Source organism: Eumetopias jubatus, unplaced genomic scaffold (genome assembly GCF_037043125.1).
Source record: "Eumetopias jubatus isolate StellerSeaLion01/CBP00866 unplaced genomic scaffold, mEumJub1_p1.0 scaffold_8, whole genome shotgun sequence".
NCBI lineage: Eukaryota > Metazoa > Chordata > Mammalia > Carnivora > Otariidae > Eumetopias > Eumetopias jubatus.
Genome location: NW_028274814.1, coordinates 78,811,044 through 78,826,508, shown reverse-complemented (window position 1 = coordinate 78,826,508; position 15,465 = coordinate 78,811,044). Strand labels below are relative to the sequence as shown.

The 15,465-nt window shown below is 50.6% G+C and overlaps 1 protein-coding gene across 3 annotated transcripts in view; it reads left to right on the top strand.

The window, feature by feature from the left end:
- Positions 1 to 15,465, top strand: part of FMNL3 (formin like 3) — a 51,348-nt gene that overhangs the window by 17,364 nt on the left and 18,519 nt on the right. For all 3 annotated transcript variants that reach the window (XM_028125570.2, XM_028125566.2, XM_028125565.2), the window contains exons 2-4: positions 11,736 to 11,819; positions 13,826 to 13,906; positions 14,185 to 14,261. In XM_028125570.2, coding sequence (XP_027981371.1) covers positions 11,736 to 11,819; positions 13,826 to 13,906; positions 14,185 to 14,261 — 242 coding nt within the window. The remainder of the gene's footprint in view (positions 1 to 11,735; positions 11,820 to 13,825; positions 13,907 to 14,184; positions 14,262 to 15,465) is intronic.

Sequence of the window (15,465 nt, the reverse complement as noted above, 5' to 3'; positions counted from 1 at the left end):
GTGTCTACTGGTCAAATAAAACTGGGGTCCGAAGCCTTCGCCTGCCTTTCTCTCTGTCCCCACAGACAGCCCAGCCCTTCAAGTGACTGGGAGAGAGAAGACAGACTCGCTAGAGGGGTGGTTAGTTGAGGGGGCCAAAAATGGAGATTTGCGGTAGAAATCAGACCTCAGGCTTACAGACTGCGGATTTAACCTGAGGAAGTCAGGAGACAACGGGGAAATGAGGGATTTGAGATAAGGTCGAACACTAAAGACAGCTTAGCAAAATCTGCAAAAGGTTAGAGGAGTTGTCCCAGATCACTCAGCGGGGTGCCTTCATCAGTGACTCATTTGTGTCTCCCCAAATCCTGGTCCCAGCTTTCCTGTGAACCCCCTGGGTGGCCGTTGGTGTCTCAGTCTGATCTTTCAAAGGAGGAGTGTGTGCAATTGCTCTAACCTAGAAAGTTAAGAAACATATAAATAAATATATTTAACCAATACTGTTCCGCTCTATCTATATACTCTCCCCTTTATGTATTTTAAAGGACTGTGAAACTGTATTTTGAATTTGTGCTTAGGAGTTAACTCGAGTCAGCTGTGACTCGTGGAGTAGCTCACCCCATGTACCATTTATAGAGCCCTTCTCCCGTGCCAGGTGCCATGCAAAATCCTCTTCATGTATTCATCCCTTCACTTAATTCTTATAAGAGGTAGATACCATAATTCACATTGTGTAGATGAAGAAACTTAGGTTCAAAGAAATTTAATAACTTTCCCACTGTCTCATAAAAAGTACCAGGATTCAAATCTAGGTCGTCCCTGATTCCAAAGTCCATGCTGTTACCCGTAGCGCTCTGAATGTTTAAGATGCCATTCATATACGAGGGCATTGTCACCATGTGGTGTTCAAGAAGGCACTTCCCTTGTCTCTTGGCTCTGCAGGGTCTCCTTCTTACTCTGAGACCGAAGCCTTGAGCTTCAGGTGCCTGGCACACCTTGTTTAGCTGGTTTTACCCCAGTTGTGCTGGACAGGGAAGCACTGTTTAATGATCAACCAAAGCCAGTCAGACAAATCCGGGTGGACCTTCCCAAGTTAGAGAGATTTTTTTTTTTTTTTTTTTTGGTAAAGAGATGGCAGGACGTGGTAGAAAGAGCCACGTCTGGCAAAAGTTATGTTGGAGACCACATATCTGGATTTGAATCTGGGTCCTGCCATATGCTGTGTGATATCGAGCCAGTTGGTTTCAGATTCTTAATTCTCTCACCAATTAAACAGGCATAACAGTTCCCTGCAGTGGTTATTGAAGGCAGTAGGGGAGATTATGTGAGAAAAGTACCTGGCATGTAAGAGATGCTCAGGAACGTTCTCCTCCACATCTGTGGCCCTGAGTGGATATGGTACTTAAAGAGCCAGACATTGTAAGAAGCAGAGAAGAATCAAGGTCTCTTTGGGTCATGGGGTGGGAACTCTCAGAAGGCTAACTCCAAAGAGATGTTGTTGTTGTTGTTTTTCTAGCTGGATGATCAAATGAGACGTAAAAAATCTGGGACACTCAAAGATGGAATTGGGGTGTGGGCACCTATGACACCCCTGTCAGGCCCTGGCCTTACTTAAAGGCATGAGGGGGACAGTGTTGGGAAGAGAGCTCATAGGTCAAGAGTACACTGGGGTCATTGTCGTTTCTCTCCCAAGAAGACAGACCCACATTTGAGAGCAATTGAGAAAGAAGGCGAGACAGAAGACTTGGAGTGCCCCTCCCCAGCTTATATGACTTGTGACGGATGTGTGCCCATGTTAGGCCTCAGTTTATCCTTCCATAAAGCAGGAGTCGTGCCCCTCCCACATATAGTCTGGAAGTAGGAAAGGATTCATTACGTTTTATGGTTTGCTAATAAGCTCCTGGTTTTATAATGAGACTTCTGGAAAGCCGGAGCTGGGTCCCCCACCAGTGTACTCGGTGAGATGGCGTGCTGCCCCCAGCTGGCCTCCGCTGTCCACATGGCTAGCCCGGGGTATCTACAGAGCTTCTCCTGGGACAGACATTCTTGTCTAGGACGTTCTTGTCTAGGAAAAGTGTGTTCAAGGCAAAGTCCATGGCCTCATGGAGCTTACCGTGTGGTTTGGGAAAGAGCCCAAAATGTGAAAGGTGAATAACAATATGAGAGAGAAGTGATTTTTCCATGACATCTTGTAATTGAAGGATCTAGCACAGCGCCTGGCCCAGAGCAGATGTTTATAAACTGCAATTTCCCCTTTCTTTGTAAATACATAGGAGTGACCACAAAGCAGAACATGTCTTCCCGTTGGCACAGTGTGTGATACCTAGCGTGTTGAAGGTGTGATTGAATACGATTGCCAATAGGAGGTGAAGGGCAGTAAACCTCGTGCAAGTTCGGAGGAAGGAGCGTGTGAACTCTGGGTGGTTTGGGGGAGGTTCCGTGAGGAAGGTTGATTGTGTTGATCCTAAAGGATGCATACAATTTGAAAAGGCACAGAGAAGGCCTGACATAATTCACTGCCTCACTGTGTGGGGTTACAGGCTCAGGCTGTGGAGTCAGACCTGGGTTCAAATCCCAGCTCCACCCCATATTTGCTCCGGGCAGGTTTCACAGCCTTCCCAAGCCTTTGCTAACTCACCTCTAAAATGGGAGTAATGATAATCCCAACTTCCCAACTTCATAGGCTTGTTGTGAGAATTCAATAAGATAATTCATGGATAGCTCTTATCACAGTTCTGTGAATAAATGGTAGCTTTTGTCATTATTACTATTTTCATTTTAATAGTGGTATCATTATTATCCTTTTCATGGCCGCCTACTTACCTCAGCTCCTAAGCCCCTTTGTCTTCTGGCTGTTCCCTACCTACTGTAATTTCCTCCTATACACTGTCATTTCATCATCGCAAATCACTCAGGGACTTCTGGACTTTTTAGGACGTTTTGTGCTTCCATGTCACGGAGATGCTGTCTCCTTGCCTAGAATATCTCCATCTTTCCCTCCTTCATTGCCTTTGCCTGACTCCCTCCTGCTCGATGTTTAAGACGAAACCCTACAGGGTCTCTTCTAGGAAACCTTCCTTGATTCCTCTGTCCAATTAGATGCTGCCTCCCCAGGCCCCCGCAGGGCCGTGCACAGCTCTCTCCCAGCCGCGTGCTACCTACACTCACCCCTGCTTTGCTTATCTACCTTGCCCTCTGGAAATGAACTTCCTGAATGGAGGGGTCCTGCCGTTTATTTTAGTAGTCCCAGCTCCTAGCTTAGTGCTTGGCATATGGTTGTTTTCCAGCTATGTGTTGAATAAAAAAACCCAAACAAAAAACGTTGCTAGCATGATATGTAACATTTACTACCTAGATTCTGATTTTAATGCTTTACATAGAGTAAATAATTACTTTACATATATTAACGTATTTTATCATCATAGCAACCATATGAAGGAGATACTATTTCTACCTCCATGTTATAGCTGAGGAAACTGAGGCTCATAGAGATTAAATAATTCTCTCAAGGCCACGTAACTAGTAAGTGGTAGAGTTAGGATTCATGCCAGGGCAGTGTGGCTCATCATTCACTGCTTTCACCACACGCTGAGGTTGTGATAAGATATTTATTGGATGTCCAAGAAAAGGTGAGGAGACATTAGCCGTAAATCACAGGTCTCTGAATACATTTTTGAAGGCATTAGTAAATGTGTGGAGATGCTGTTGGGGGTTGGGGTGGGAATCTTAGCACTCTCACTTATGAAAGATTTGCTGGAAAAGGCAGGATTTCACGTATTTTGAATTGAAGGAGAGGCATTGCTGACAATTGGGAATGATCTCTCTAGGGTGTCATGGAGCAGAACACTTAAACATAGGAGGAAGAGGAGTATATGTATGGGGAAATTCTATTTGCCCAGTCTTTGCAGAGCACTACAGTGGTAAATAATCTGGTGGTAATCCCTGTGCTCAGGGGCTTAGGGTCTAGCAGGGTATAGATGAGGCTGATTAAAGAGAAGGGCGGGGGAGTGGCTCAGATTTATGGCATGAACTGAAGGGCAGAGTTGAAACTCAGAATGAGGAGTGGAAGTTCGCTGAAGGAAATGCAGCATATAAAGAAAGTGATTTGGGCTACAGTAGATTAGGCAGATTATAGGAGAGAGAGCCCAGAAATAAGAAAGGACAATAGTGAGAAAGTGGGTAATCCTCTCCAAAAATAACCAGGGGCCAAAAAAGAACTTGGTGGTAGGAGAGGTGGTGGCAAGATCAGTCGGTTGCTTATTAAGCACCTGTACATGATTCAAAAAGGGATAATGCATGACCCCTACCCTGAAGGAATTCATGTTCTAGTTGTGAACAGAGGAAACACACACATGAAAGACACTATATGGAACACACTTAATTTGTGCTGAGGTCAGTGGTATCAGTGACCAGGCATTTTCTTTCCTGTTGCTTCATCCATCTGGACTTCATTTCCAAGGTCACTTCATGGTCCAGAATAGCTGTTGAAGTTCCAGCCATTACCTCTGCATTTCAACCAAGTGGAAGCAGAAAGGGGAAAAGAAGGGTATGCTCCCCCCTTTTAATGACACCTCTCAGAAATTGTACACACTACTTCTGTTTATGTCCCACATGGTCACATAGCCATACCTAAATGCAAGGGAAGATGAGAAATACATTAATTCTGGGCTGCCAAGTGCTCAACTGAACATTGGAGGTTCATTAATAGGGAAGATGAGAAGAGGGTGAGGGATAAACAAGGTCTCTGCCATTTCATTCTTCACGTATGATTAGGCTTTGGAGCTCAGAAGAGGGGCTGATTATTTTAGGTTAGGAGGTGGGGTCACAGAGCTGAGGGATTTTGAGTCAGTTGGTAATAGGTGGGGATTCAGGAGATTGGGGAAACATCAGTTACAAGCAGCTCCTATGGCAAGAGTGGCTGTTCCAGGAGAGAGTCCAGAAGAGGACAAGGCTGGTCAGAGATGCAGGGGCCAGCCTGGGGGAGAATCTTACCTCTAAAGCTCTTTCTTATTTTAAGATGCTGAGAACAGCAGGCCAAGTTCAGGGTTTTTTTGTGTAAATGATAAGGAGTCAGAAGAGTTCTGAATTGAGAAGAGACATGATTTTTCTTAGATGTTGAGAAGTTGAGAAATTTCATCCTTGTGCAGGTTGGAGGGAAAGAGGGCTGGAAGTAGGAAATAGGGATGCTAGCTGGAAGTTTATCCCAGAGGGTCAGGAGTAAACAATAACGACCTATCTGATGGTGACAAGTGGGAATGGGAGGGAAAGTATGGATGAGAGGTCCTGGGAGGGACACGTATTGGGTCTCAGTGAGTAACAGGCTGTGGTCTGGGGAGAGAGAGGAAAATGCCCCTTGTGGGATGTAACCCCAGAAACACTGTGTCCTCTGAGTGGTAGCACTGCCTCTCAGGGCTCCGCAGGCAGGAGGGGAGAATATCATGAGGAGAAGGGGGGACCTTGGTTGGCCACAGGAAGAATGTGAGGCTCTGCCCCAAGCCTCCTTAGCTTTGGAAATCCGGCTGCCCCCAGCAGAATAGTTTCCATTTTGCGTAACTGGGGAGTGTGTGGGTCTGGCTAACCGCGAGGAGGGGCTGAGGAGCCAGCAGACAGATCAGGTTGCTGGGGCAGTGGCTGTTTAGTGAGGGCCTGGGGGCTCAGCTGGGAAGAGCCAACATGAGCTCCTCTGTCTGAGCTTGTGTGCTTCTTGATCGAGGAGGCCAGAGGGATGTCTTCACTTAGCATCTGGGGGCCAGGTTACGTGCAGAGGTTATCTGATACTAGGTGTGAGGCCGACGGTGTGGCAGAGAGAGAGCTGGGGGTTTTGCTGGCACTGGGGAGATGACCAACTTCCTTTGCCTTCTCATGATCCAATGGAGGGGGCCTCCAGGGTGAAGAAGAGGCCTCGGGGGTACGGTTGTATTTGGGAAAAAGCCACCTCTTTGATGCTGGCCTTCTAGGGCCTCTCCTTCATCGGACTTCCCTGGTGTGAGTGAGTTGCAGAGCTCAGCCTGAGACATCTGGTGAACCCATCTCTTTTTTCTCCAGGCTGCTCTGGGACTTGGCCCATAACTGCTCAGCGAGTCATTTCTGGTTATAGAGTCATCAGTGACCACAGAAGCACGTTCTCCAGACAGGACTCTGCCTATGTGCAAGCTGGCTTTCCCCTGGCAGCTTGTCCCCAGAGTGATAGCTCCAAGTCAACAAAAACAGAAAGCTAGACCTAACCACTACGGGCACTTAAGTCAAGGAGCACCCACTCTTCTGATGGCTTCTGTCATGCGGTATCCCGGCAACTTTCCCATAAGTGTAACCGGGCAGCTCAGGCCTAGAGGAAGCTGTGTGTGGCTAGAGTTAGGTCGCACACTGGAGCTCCTGTGCAGGGGGTTGGAGCCGGAGGGAGATGAGGAACAGAGGGGAACCATGCTGCTGAGGCTGTGGGATGTGGCAGCACCAGGGCTGGAGGCCTGGAGCCCACCCGTTCCTATCCTTGAACTCTCTGATGTGCAGGGGGCTGAGTGAAGTGTTCATCCCCACTCCATCATTTAGTGTCCTAAACCCAGTTTAGGTTGCCTTTCTGCCACAGGATACGGTTCTTCTCCCAGAACTTTCACAGTTGGCTCCAGCTCATTCCAGGCTGTCTCAAGTGATCATCTCCAAACCTAAGTTCTGGAAAGAAGGATGGGAGGGAGGGAGGCCAGGAGAGCCGTCCTGAGCTTCATCTCCTGGTTGGTAGCAAAGCCAGGCTTGGCCTGGGCCTCGGCCCTTGGGGGCCACAGGGAGACCTGGCCCCCTATCCGTTCCGCTTCTTCCCCTGCGCTACTCCCGCCAGTCACAGGACCGGGGGTGGGGTGGGGGGGGGAGAGTGGGAAGAGTGGGGGTGTTTGGAGGGGCTGCTCTGCATCCTGGATCTGGACCTTCTGGATTTCAGCTCCTGGATCTTTGATCAAACTGTCGGATTTTTTGGTCTCCTTTTGACAGGATTACAGTTGGGGGGGGGGCGGGGGGGGGACGCGCAGTTAGGAGGAGCAGTGCTGAAAGGAGATAGAGTGACGCAGAGACGACAGCGGTGTAGGCAGTGGGCTGGGCCAGCGGCTGCTGTCTGGGCGGGCTGGGTGGGGGCTCCAGCCCTGACACTGGCCAGCTGGCTTGTGTTAAAGCGCGGGCTGAAAATAACTCTCATTGTCTGGGAGCTGCTACTGCAGCAGGGCTGGCTGTGGCCGCCAAGGGGGCCGAGGCAGCAGGAGCGGGGACCGCCCACCTCCTTGGGCTCTTGCCCTTTGGGAGCGATGCCCAGCTGGCCACAGCTGTGCCTACTGCCCACCAGTAGAGATCCGTGGAGGGCAGGCTTGGGCCACTCCTAGCGCTCTGTCCTTTTGGCAGCTGGGGACAGGCCTTTGTGCCTGGTGTTGCTTGCTTTGCTGTTGGCTTGGGCAGGGTCGTTGGTTTGTGAGGGAGCGCAGGGCTCCAGCTCCTCCTACAGCAGTCTCCTGGCCTCCCAAACCTTGTGCATCCTCACCACATTCTGCCTCTGCCCATCTGCACAATGGGCTGATCTGTGGGTGCCCAAGAGGACTTGTTGGCAGCTGTGGCCAGGGGCTCAGCGGCATGTGGTCCCCAGGACGGTGTCTCATTTCGTCTCTGGGGAAGTTCTAGACTCAGCTTCCCAGGCTCCCCACCCCCGTGGGCTGAGCATGGGGACCGGGCCTACCACACTTAGGAGAAATGTCAGCCATAATGGACCTGGTGGGGAGACGGTTCTGAGGGGGGAAACATTAAGAAAACCAACTCACATTCTGTATTTGCTCAGAATAAACAGTCCCTGCCTGACTTCCTTAAAGCCTCTAGAATCCCCTTCACGGGAAAGTTTCAGACATCCCTCTCCCTGCCTCTCAGCGGAGCTATGCCTGTGTTCATTTCTGTTCTTAAGATTCATCGTGATTGACTGGGACCGACAGAAACAGTTGGGAGTTTTGGTGGTTCCTATTTCTGTTGGTTGGGTTTTCCCCAAGCCCGACCCAAGGAGACTGACAGCGTCAGGGGTGAGTCCCAGCGCAGGACCCACACCTTCGAAGGAAACTCCAACCCCACCGGCATTTCCCTTCCCCTGCGATGGGAAGGAAATGAGGAGGGGCTAACTGGCTAGGGGTACAGAGCAGGAAAGGGAAGGGAACCTCTGTGACTAGAGCTACCTCCTTCCTCCTTGGCTTCACTGGGGCTGACAGGGGTTGGGTGGGGAGTAAGGAAGCCTTGCTCCCACAGAACCCAGGACGGGGCTAGGCACTGAGCAGGGCTCTGTGCCTGACCTCAAACTGGCAGTAAACCAGAACAGCCCTGCTGGGGAAGCATCAGATCCACCCCTTTCTGCTGCTTCCCGTTATAGGTTTTTATTATTAGATTTCTGGCTGTTTGCTTGATGTAGGAATCAGTCTCAGAGTTGCTTTCAGTGTGAGTTCATCTTCCTCTTCTCCCCCATCTCTCCAGGGTCTCCCTCCTCAAGGACGTTGGTATTTAATTGCCTCCTAGTCTTAGGGTTGGTGGGGGACGAGGGGGTTGGGGGTAGGGGTAAAGGATGGCTGTGTCCTGAGTGGTTGAGAAGCAGCGCTGAAGGAGGGACAGAGGCAGAGATCGAGACAACCCAGAAGCAAGAGGGGTCCTTGGGCTGTCAGAGCATTACGCGGGATTTTCAGGAGGAAGGGGAAGGAGACTGCGGAACACCCACGGTGTTCCAGACACATCCGGATATAAAACATCTATCATTTAATCCTCATAAACCCCTGTGAAGTAGTGAGATTATCTCCATTTTATGGATGAGCTCTGAAGATCCCACAGTTGATCTTGGGCTCTCTGACTCCACATTCAGTGCCTCTGCTCCAAAACAGCCACGGCCCCTTTCTGTTCAGCAAGGGTTTCAGGGAGCAGGTAGCAAGGACTGAGCCTGGCTTCTGCCTTACGAGAACTCCCCATCGCTGCAGAGCCACTGGACAAAAATGTCAAGGAAACACACCTTTGACAGAGACCTGAACGTATCAGGTTTGTCCCCTGGCTGTCCCCGGAACTCAGGAATCTGTCCTTCCTCAGGACGTCAGAGCCCTGCTGAGCTCACTCACACACGGTATCGGGTGGCTGCAGAAGCCCTAGTCCCTTGTCTGGCACGGAGAGAAGCCCGTGGTGGGTGGCTCCCGCTCTGCAGTCGGGGACCGACATCGTGTGAGAGTGCTGGAGGCTGGGGGGGTTCCCCTACCCACTTCCTGCCCAGTCACACTTGGGCCCCAAAGAAACAGAGAAGCTGGCATCACTGTCCAGAAAGTGCCACCCAAAGCTTGAGACTGGAGCTTGTGGGTCTGTGGTCAGAGCTGAATCATGCTTCTGCCATCCGTGTCCATACTCTGGGGATGGGGGGCAATCTCTCCTGGGCATCTAAAGTTTGAACCCTGATGTGCCTCTTCCACTCTTCTGTGCTCTTATGCTAGGGTTCCCAAAGGGGGTGACTTTGTTCCATCTTCAAAGCCCCCGGGGCACCGACATCTCCCCAGTTCACCTTGTGGGGAAGCGTGAGGCCGCAGCAGCTGACAGTGGGTGGCTGAGGAAGTTGGTGTAGACAGGATGTGATGTCTGCCACAGTAGCAACAGGCTGCCCCCTTCTCCACCAGTTGCTTTCTTCCAGGGGAGACAACTATTTTCTATTTCCATGGCTTGGACTTGGGAGAAATGGGCAGAAGACAATGAAGTGCTCGAGATGTGCCCAGAGCCAGAACCAGGCCTGAGGTCTGTTTCTTCTCTGGTCTCACTTGGGCTTAGCCAGCAGCAGCCTGGCTGTGGTTAGGAGGGAGACCTTGGTCCGGGCTCACCTTCAACTTTTGGGTCCCTGTTTTGTTGTGGCCTCCTGCCTCTGTCCTCCTCTCCACACAGACATGATGAGAATGGCCCTTAGCCAAGTGGTTTCAGAGAGAACATTCAGGATTGTATTTGCCCAACCAGCCATCCCTACTGCATCAGCAGTCGGCGGGGGGGGGGGGGGAGGATTTGATTAGCCCCTCTTTGCTGCAAGAGTGCAGGCAGATTCACAGGGCAGCAGAAATTGTGAAGAGGGGTGTGATGGGTAATTCTCTTCCCCTTCTTTTCTTCTCTTCCTTGCCCCATTTTGGTATTCCTAGACACTGAGCAAAAATCCCAACCATACTCCTTTTTTGAGCCATAGTGACCAGGTTTCCAGCCCAGAGCTGGGCCCATTACTCCAAACCAGGATGCCCTAACCTCAGGTTTACCGTCTGCTTCCTCTCCACTAGGTGCCTATCACACCTCATCAGGGGTTGGAGACCATGTGAATAGACACAGTCCTCGAGGGGCTAGATGAGTGTTTAATAGGATGTGTGTAGGTAAATGCATAATAGACATGTCTAACAGAAATAAATGATGTTTAAGGTTTTTCTTTCAGTTTCTTAGAAAGTGGAAGGCCCACTCCCAGGATGCTCCCACTTCTGGAATAATGCCTGGCTGTGTGACTCCTTGGGATCCTGGGTGCGCACAATTCGTGTCCCCAGGGATGAGAATATCAAGGAGTGGGCAGATAGATGTAAACCCATTGGCCATGCTTGGGTGCCCAGGGAATTAGAGCTGAACTTGGAACAGCAAGTAAGGAAGAGAAAGAGGAGAGGAAGGCCTTCCAGGTGGCCTGTAGCCTGCTGGGGGTAGGGGCTGGATTTGTGGGAAGTCACAGCTCTGACACTTGAGGTAGGAGATCATACTTGATTCGGGAATATGGGGCGAGGAGCAGGTGCAGTGATCTGCCTTGAGAAGCAAGGGCTGTGACCTGTAACAAAGACAGCCACACTGGAGAGAAGAGAAGCTTGGCTGGGTGGGGATAAAGGAGGGGGAGTCAGGGCTGCTGGCTTGCGTAGGACTAGCCCGAGGGTGCCTTGGGCTTCCCTCACTCCTGCCCACTTTTATTTATTCACTCAGCAAACAGTAGTGAGCGAAATAAGATGACTCCTGGTCTGCCCTTCCATATTCCAGGTTAGAGTGTCTTTCAGGAAGGCGTTAGGACACTTTCCTGTGTCTTAATTAATTGGGAGGTGTGTCATAAGTAACTAGCTACTAATAATTAAAATGCTGATATTTTGTAAATCATTTCCTTAAAAATGAGCTGTTACCTTTATGCTAACGTCCTTCTCATGTACTTGTATCCTGATCTGGGGCATAGGGGTAAACGCATGGCATCCACACAGGCTGCGGCTGGCTCAGGATCCACCCGTAGTCGTGCGTGACGCAGGAAGGCCGTGCATCCCTCAGGCCGTGGGCGAGAAGCAGATGGAGAGTTGCTGTTTTAGACAGTGGCTTTGTAACGTTTTTGCCCTGTCCCAAGTTAAGAAACACATTTTATGGCATATGACTAGTGTGTGTGCATATGTATACGTATATACTTAAAATAAATAATAAAAGAAACAAAAGCTCGTGAAACATTCCATTTCCTACTTGTAGGGATTTCTGGTATCTTCTAGCCTCTTCTATTTTAATCTGTTTGTTTTCTTAAAAATAAAGTTAATCTTGCCTCACTAAATTGGAAAACATTGTTCAACCAAACTGAACTAAATATGAAGGGGAGGCAGGACTGTCACGCCTCTCTGAGCCTTCCTTAGCAGACACAGAGTGTCAGGGTGAAGCCGAGGGCCCTGGAGGGAAAAGGTGTGCGCGCTCTCCCTTTCTCTCCTCTGGGTGCAGGGAGCTTTCAGCCCTGTTGACTCAGGTTCTCTCCTCAGAGCTCCATGAACCTGCCTCCCGACAAGGCCCGGCTCCTGCGGCAGTATGACAATGAGAAGAAGTGGGATCTGATCTGTGACCAGGTATGGGGTCTGGGGCGAGGCCCAGGAGGAGGGGTTGTGTCGTGGGCTGGACGAGGCAGCAGGGCCAAAGGCACTGACCACAGTCCTGGGGTCCCTTGAGAAACCCTGGCCTGGGCTTGGCCTCAGTCCGTGCTCACTTCCTGTCCCAAGAGGGCTCTCTTTAACAGAGATGGGGCGGGCAGGCCAAGTTCCCCTCTAACGCCTGCAAAGAGCTGTCTTGATTTCTTCCTGATGGGCAGTAGCCTGAAGGAAGTTTGTGTTGGTCTGGCTGTCTGGCTGTCTGCAGAGGGAGTTGGGTAGCTTTCCCAGAAGAGCCTGTTTCTGCCTTTCCCCAGGGTGAGGGCTCTGCCTGGCATGGTAGACCAAAGGACCCTTTCTCTCTCACTCTGCCCCAGCCCTGGCACCTCAGGTTTTTCTCATTATTGACAGGCCTCTAGGAATGAGAAGACCCAGTCCCCTATAGTCTTCTGTTCCCAAATCTCAGAACATGAGGATTGGAAGCTCTCCCTACATGAACAGTGTTTCAAGCTAGAAGAGACTAGAGAGATTATTACTTAGCTCAGAACTGAGAACCAGGACCCATGGCCTGGCTCTTTCCCTTGCACACATTCGAATTTCACAGATCATGAGTTTCTGAAATCCGACAGGCCTGTCTGCTCAGTTAGGAGAGTCTGCTTTTACTTCCTTACCTCTTGGGAGGCATGGAAGCGCCTGGCACCGCGCATAGTCAGTGTGCTTACCCAGCACTTTGTGATGGAGCGGTCACAGATTTATGATTTCTTTTCAAGCCCTGGACAGAATCGTAACAGCTAACATTTATTAAGTACTTATAGGGGACCAAGGACTTTACATATATTGAAATATCTCATTTAATCCTCACAAAAACCCCCTGAGGAAGGCACTGTTACATTTTATGGATGAAGAACTCGAGACTCAGTACCATGCCTGACACTGGAACCAGGATGAAGCAGCCGACTCCATCTGTGCTAGCTATTATGTTCCACTGCCTCCCAAATCAGGCTGCTTGACATAAGGTAGAATTATGCTTCAGAGCTCCTAGTCTGGGTCCTTTCCTCTCTAGGGAAGGCCCGTTTCCTCGTGTTCTGCATTAAGGAGAGCTGGTGAACATGGTGAGCTCCTGCTTGGGGGTTGGAGAACAGTAGCTTGTTGGTACTGAGTTTCTTTAATTGATGATCTCCCAGTCTTTTCCAGGTCATATAATTTTGACTGTTTCTCACACCTTTCTTTTTTTTTTTCATTTTGTGTTTAGGCTCTACTTCCTAACATTAGATCATTCTCCCTGAACCCTCTGCAGCACCCCTGCCCTCCAACTCTTCAGATATCTCAGTTGTGAAGGCCCTAACAGGATCAGAATGCTTAAGAGTTTTCCCTGAGTTTTCGCTTGGGTCTAATACAGGGGTTGGACCAAAATGGGGAGGGCATGGTCCCATGGTCTTCGTGGAAGGGGATCGAGGGATGACTTTGCCAAAAGCAGGTTTAGCATTTGAGGTTGCCTGGATTGTCGGGGCCTGGGGTCTGGGCAAGGAACAGAATGTGTGTTTGTAGCCCTGAATGTGTTAGTGTTGCGAAGCCAGTCCAATCCCAAGTCTGGGTGCAGGGCTGACGAGGTTGCATTCTACAAGGCCTAGCTCCTCTCTCCATGGCCCTCCTAATCCCGGGCCATCAGTTAGCTAGGCAGTGGACACCACTTCTCAGTTGTATCTTTATTTTGGGTGCTGTTCCCAGCTCTTTAATCCCCACGTCTTAGAAAGCAACAGGCTCTTAAAATAATTTTCAACATAGAAAAATATTTTAGGCTCAGAGATCACTAATCGGAGAAGGGGAAGATGGCAGTAGATGAGAAGCGTCTGACAATCAGCCAAGGAAGAGAACCTTTGGTTTGGATGATGCTAAGGGCCAGCTGACAACTTTAGGAGGGTTCGACTTCCTCGACGCTGTCCTCAGAACTCTGGGTGTCTGTGCGCACACGCGTGTTTCCCTCACAGGAACGGTTCCAGGTGAAGAATCCTCCCCACACTTACATCCAGAAACTCCAGAGCTTCTTGGACCCCAGCGTAACCCGGAAGGTGAAGTGAGGCAGGGAGGCCCCACCTTGTTGCCTGTTATAGTCCTGTGGGGTTTGGGGGGCAACCCCTGTGACTTGGGGTGGGACGTCTGCTTCTGAGCAATGGGAGTTGGGTTTCTGGGTTCTGAGGCCATGGGCCTGGAGTGGCTGGCTCCTAACAGAGGGAAGGCTTGTAGCTGCCCTCTTGTGTCCCCTCCCTTTCCTTTTCTACCCCTTTTGTTTGTACTATAAAGTTGGATCGGGGGCTGCCAATAGTGACAGGAAATTCCATGTTTACAGAAGTTCAGGAGGAGAGTGCAGGAGTCAACCAAAGTACTGAGGGAGCTGGAGATCTCACTTCGTACCAACCACATTGGGTGAGTCAGAATCGGCCATCAGGATCCGGCGACCTCTGAGGATGGGTGGCTTGTTTATCTCACTGCTGTGAGGCACAGTCACCCCTTGAACGGCTTTTGGTTCCCCGGAGCTTCAGACTGTTCTTTTTCTGGCTTTTCTCCCTTTCAGCTCTGCCAGCTGTTGGCAAGCTTTGGGCCCCTCCTGGGGTCTTCAGCCTGTGGCTTTAAGTAGAAGTCTCTCCCATCACAGCTGAGACTCGAGTCTGCCTGTGGCCTGGGGCTGGACCAAGGGAGGCCCAGAGCGTACTGGGGGCGGAGGAGCACCTTGCCTCAGATAGCTGAGACCTTGTTCCTGGACTGTTTGGTGCCCACAAGTCTATTTTCTTGATTCTAAGACAGTTGTAGTTCATGAGCAGAAGCAGCTTCCTAGGGCACCAAGAAAGTCGATCTAAGGTGGCAGGGGCCAGGAATTGAACATCTTCTGTATCTACAGACCCTGGTACTGCCGGCCTATTGACAGGGTCCCTAGGAATGGGAGTTCCTAGGAGTGAGTCTTGTTTGCTAGCCTCTGAGTAGGGAAACAGCACTTGCTGAACAGGCCGCAGGCTAATGCCTAAGGTACAGTGACAGATGGCAGTGGTCTTGGTTTTATAAAGCCATAACCAGTCAGAGCATATGTAGTGAAAGTGAGAGAGAGAGTGTACACAAAGGACAGTGAGGGAAACCTGATGGAGGACTGCAGGCGGGGCTACCATCCTGACCAAGGGGCCAAGCACAAATATTGAGAGCTTGCATGAGTGAGAAGTCGAGCCAGGGGTGGGGGTGGGGGAGGCTGGGCAGGGGCCATCCCCAGGGTCCTGGGCTTCCTGAGAGCAGGGGTGGAAAGAGCCGAATGACATCATCTGCCTTTCCCCTCCTGCCTGTGGTGGCTGCCCGCTTGTCCACGCCGGGCCAGGCCTGCCTGGGGCTCTTACAGAGGCTACCTGTGTGCAGCCAGCCGCGGCAGTAGCAGTCATGGGGGAAATGGCACCGGAGAGAACAGGAAAGGGATAGTTCCTGGCCTCGGCAGCTGTGCTTAGTGGCCAGAATTGGCTTCCACACCTCTTCCGTGAACCAGAGTGAAAGCTGACATGCTAGCAAACGTGAAACTCAGCCTGCAGCTGTATTTGGTGAATCGTCACAGGAGTGGCAGGGCCTCCTTAGCTACCCTGTGTGTTTGGGGGAG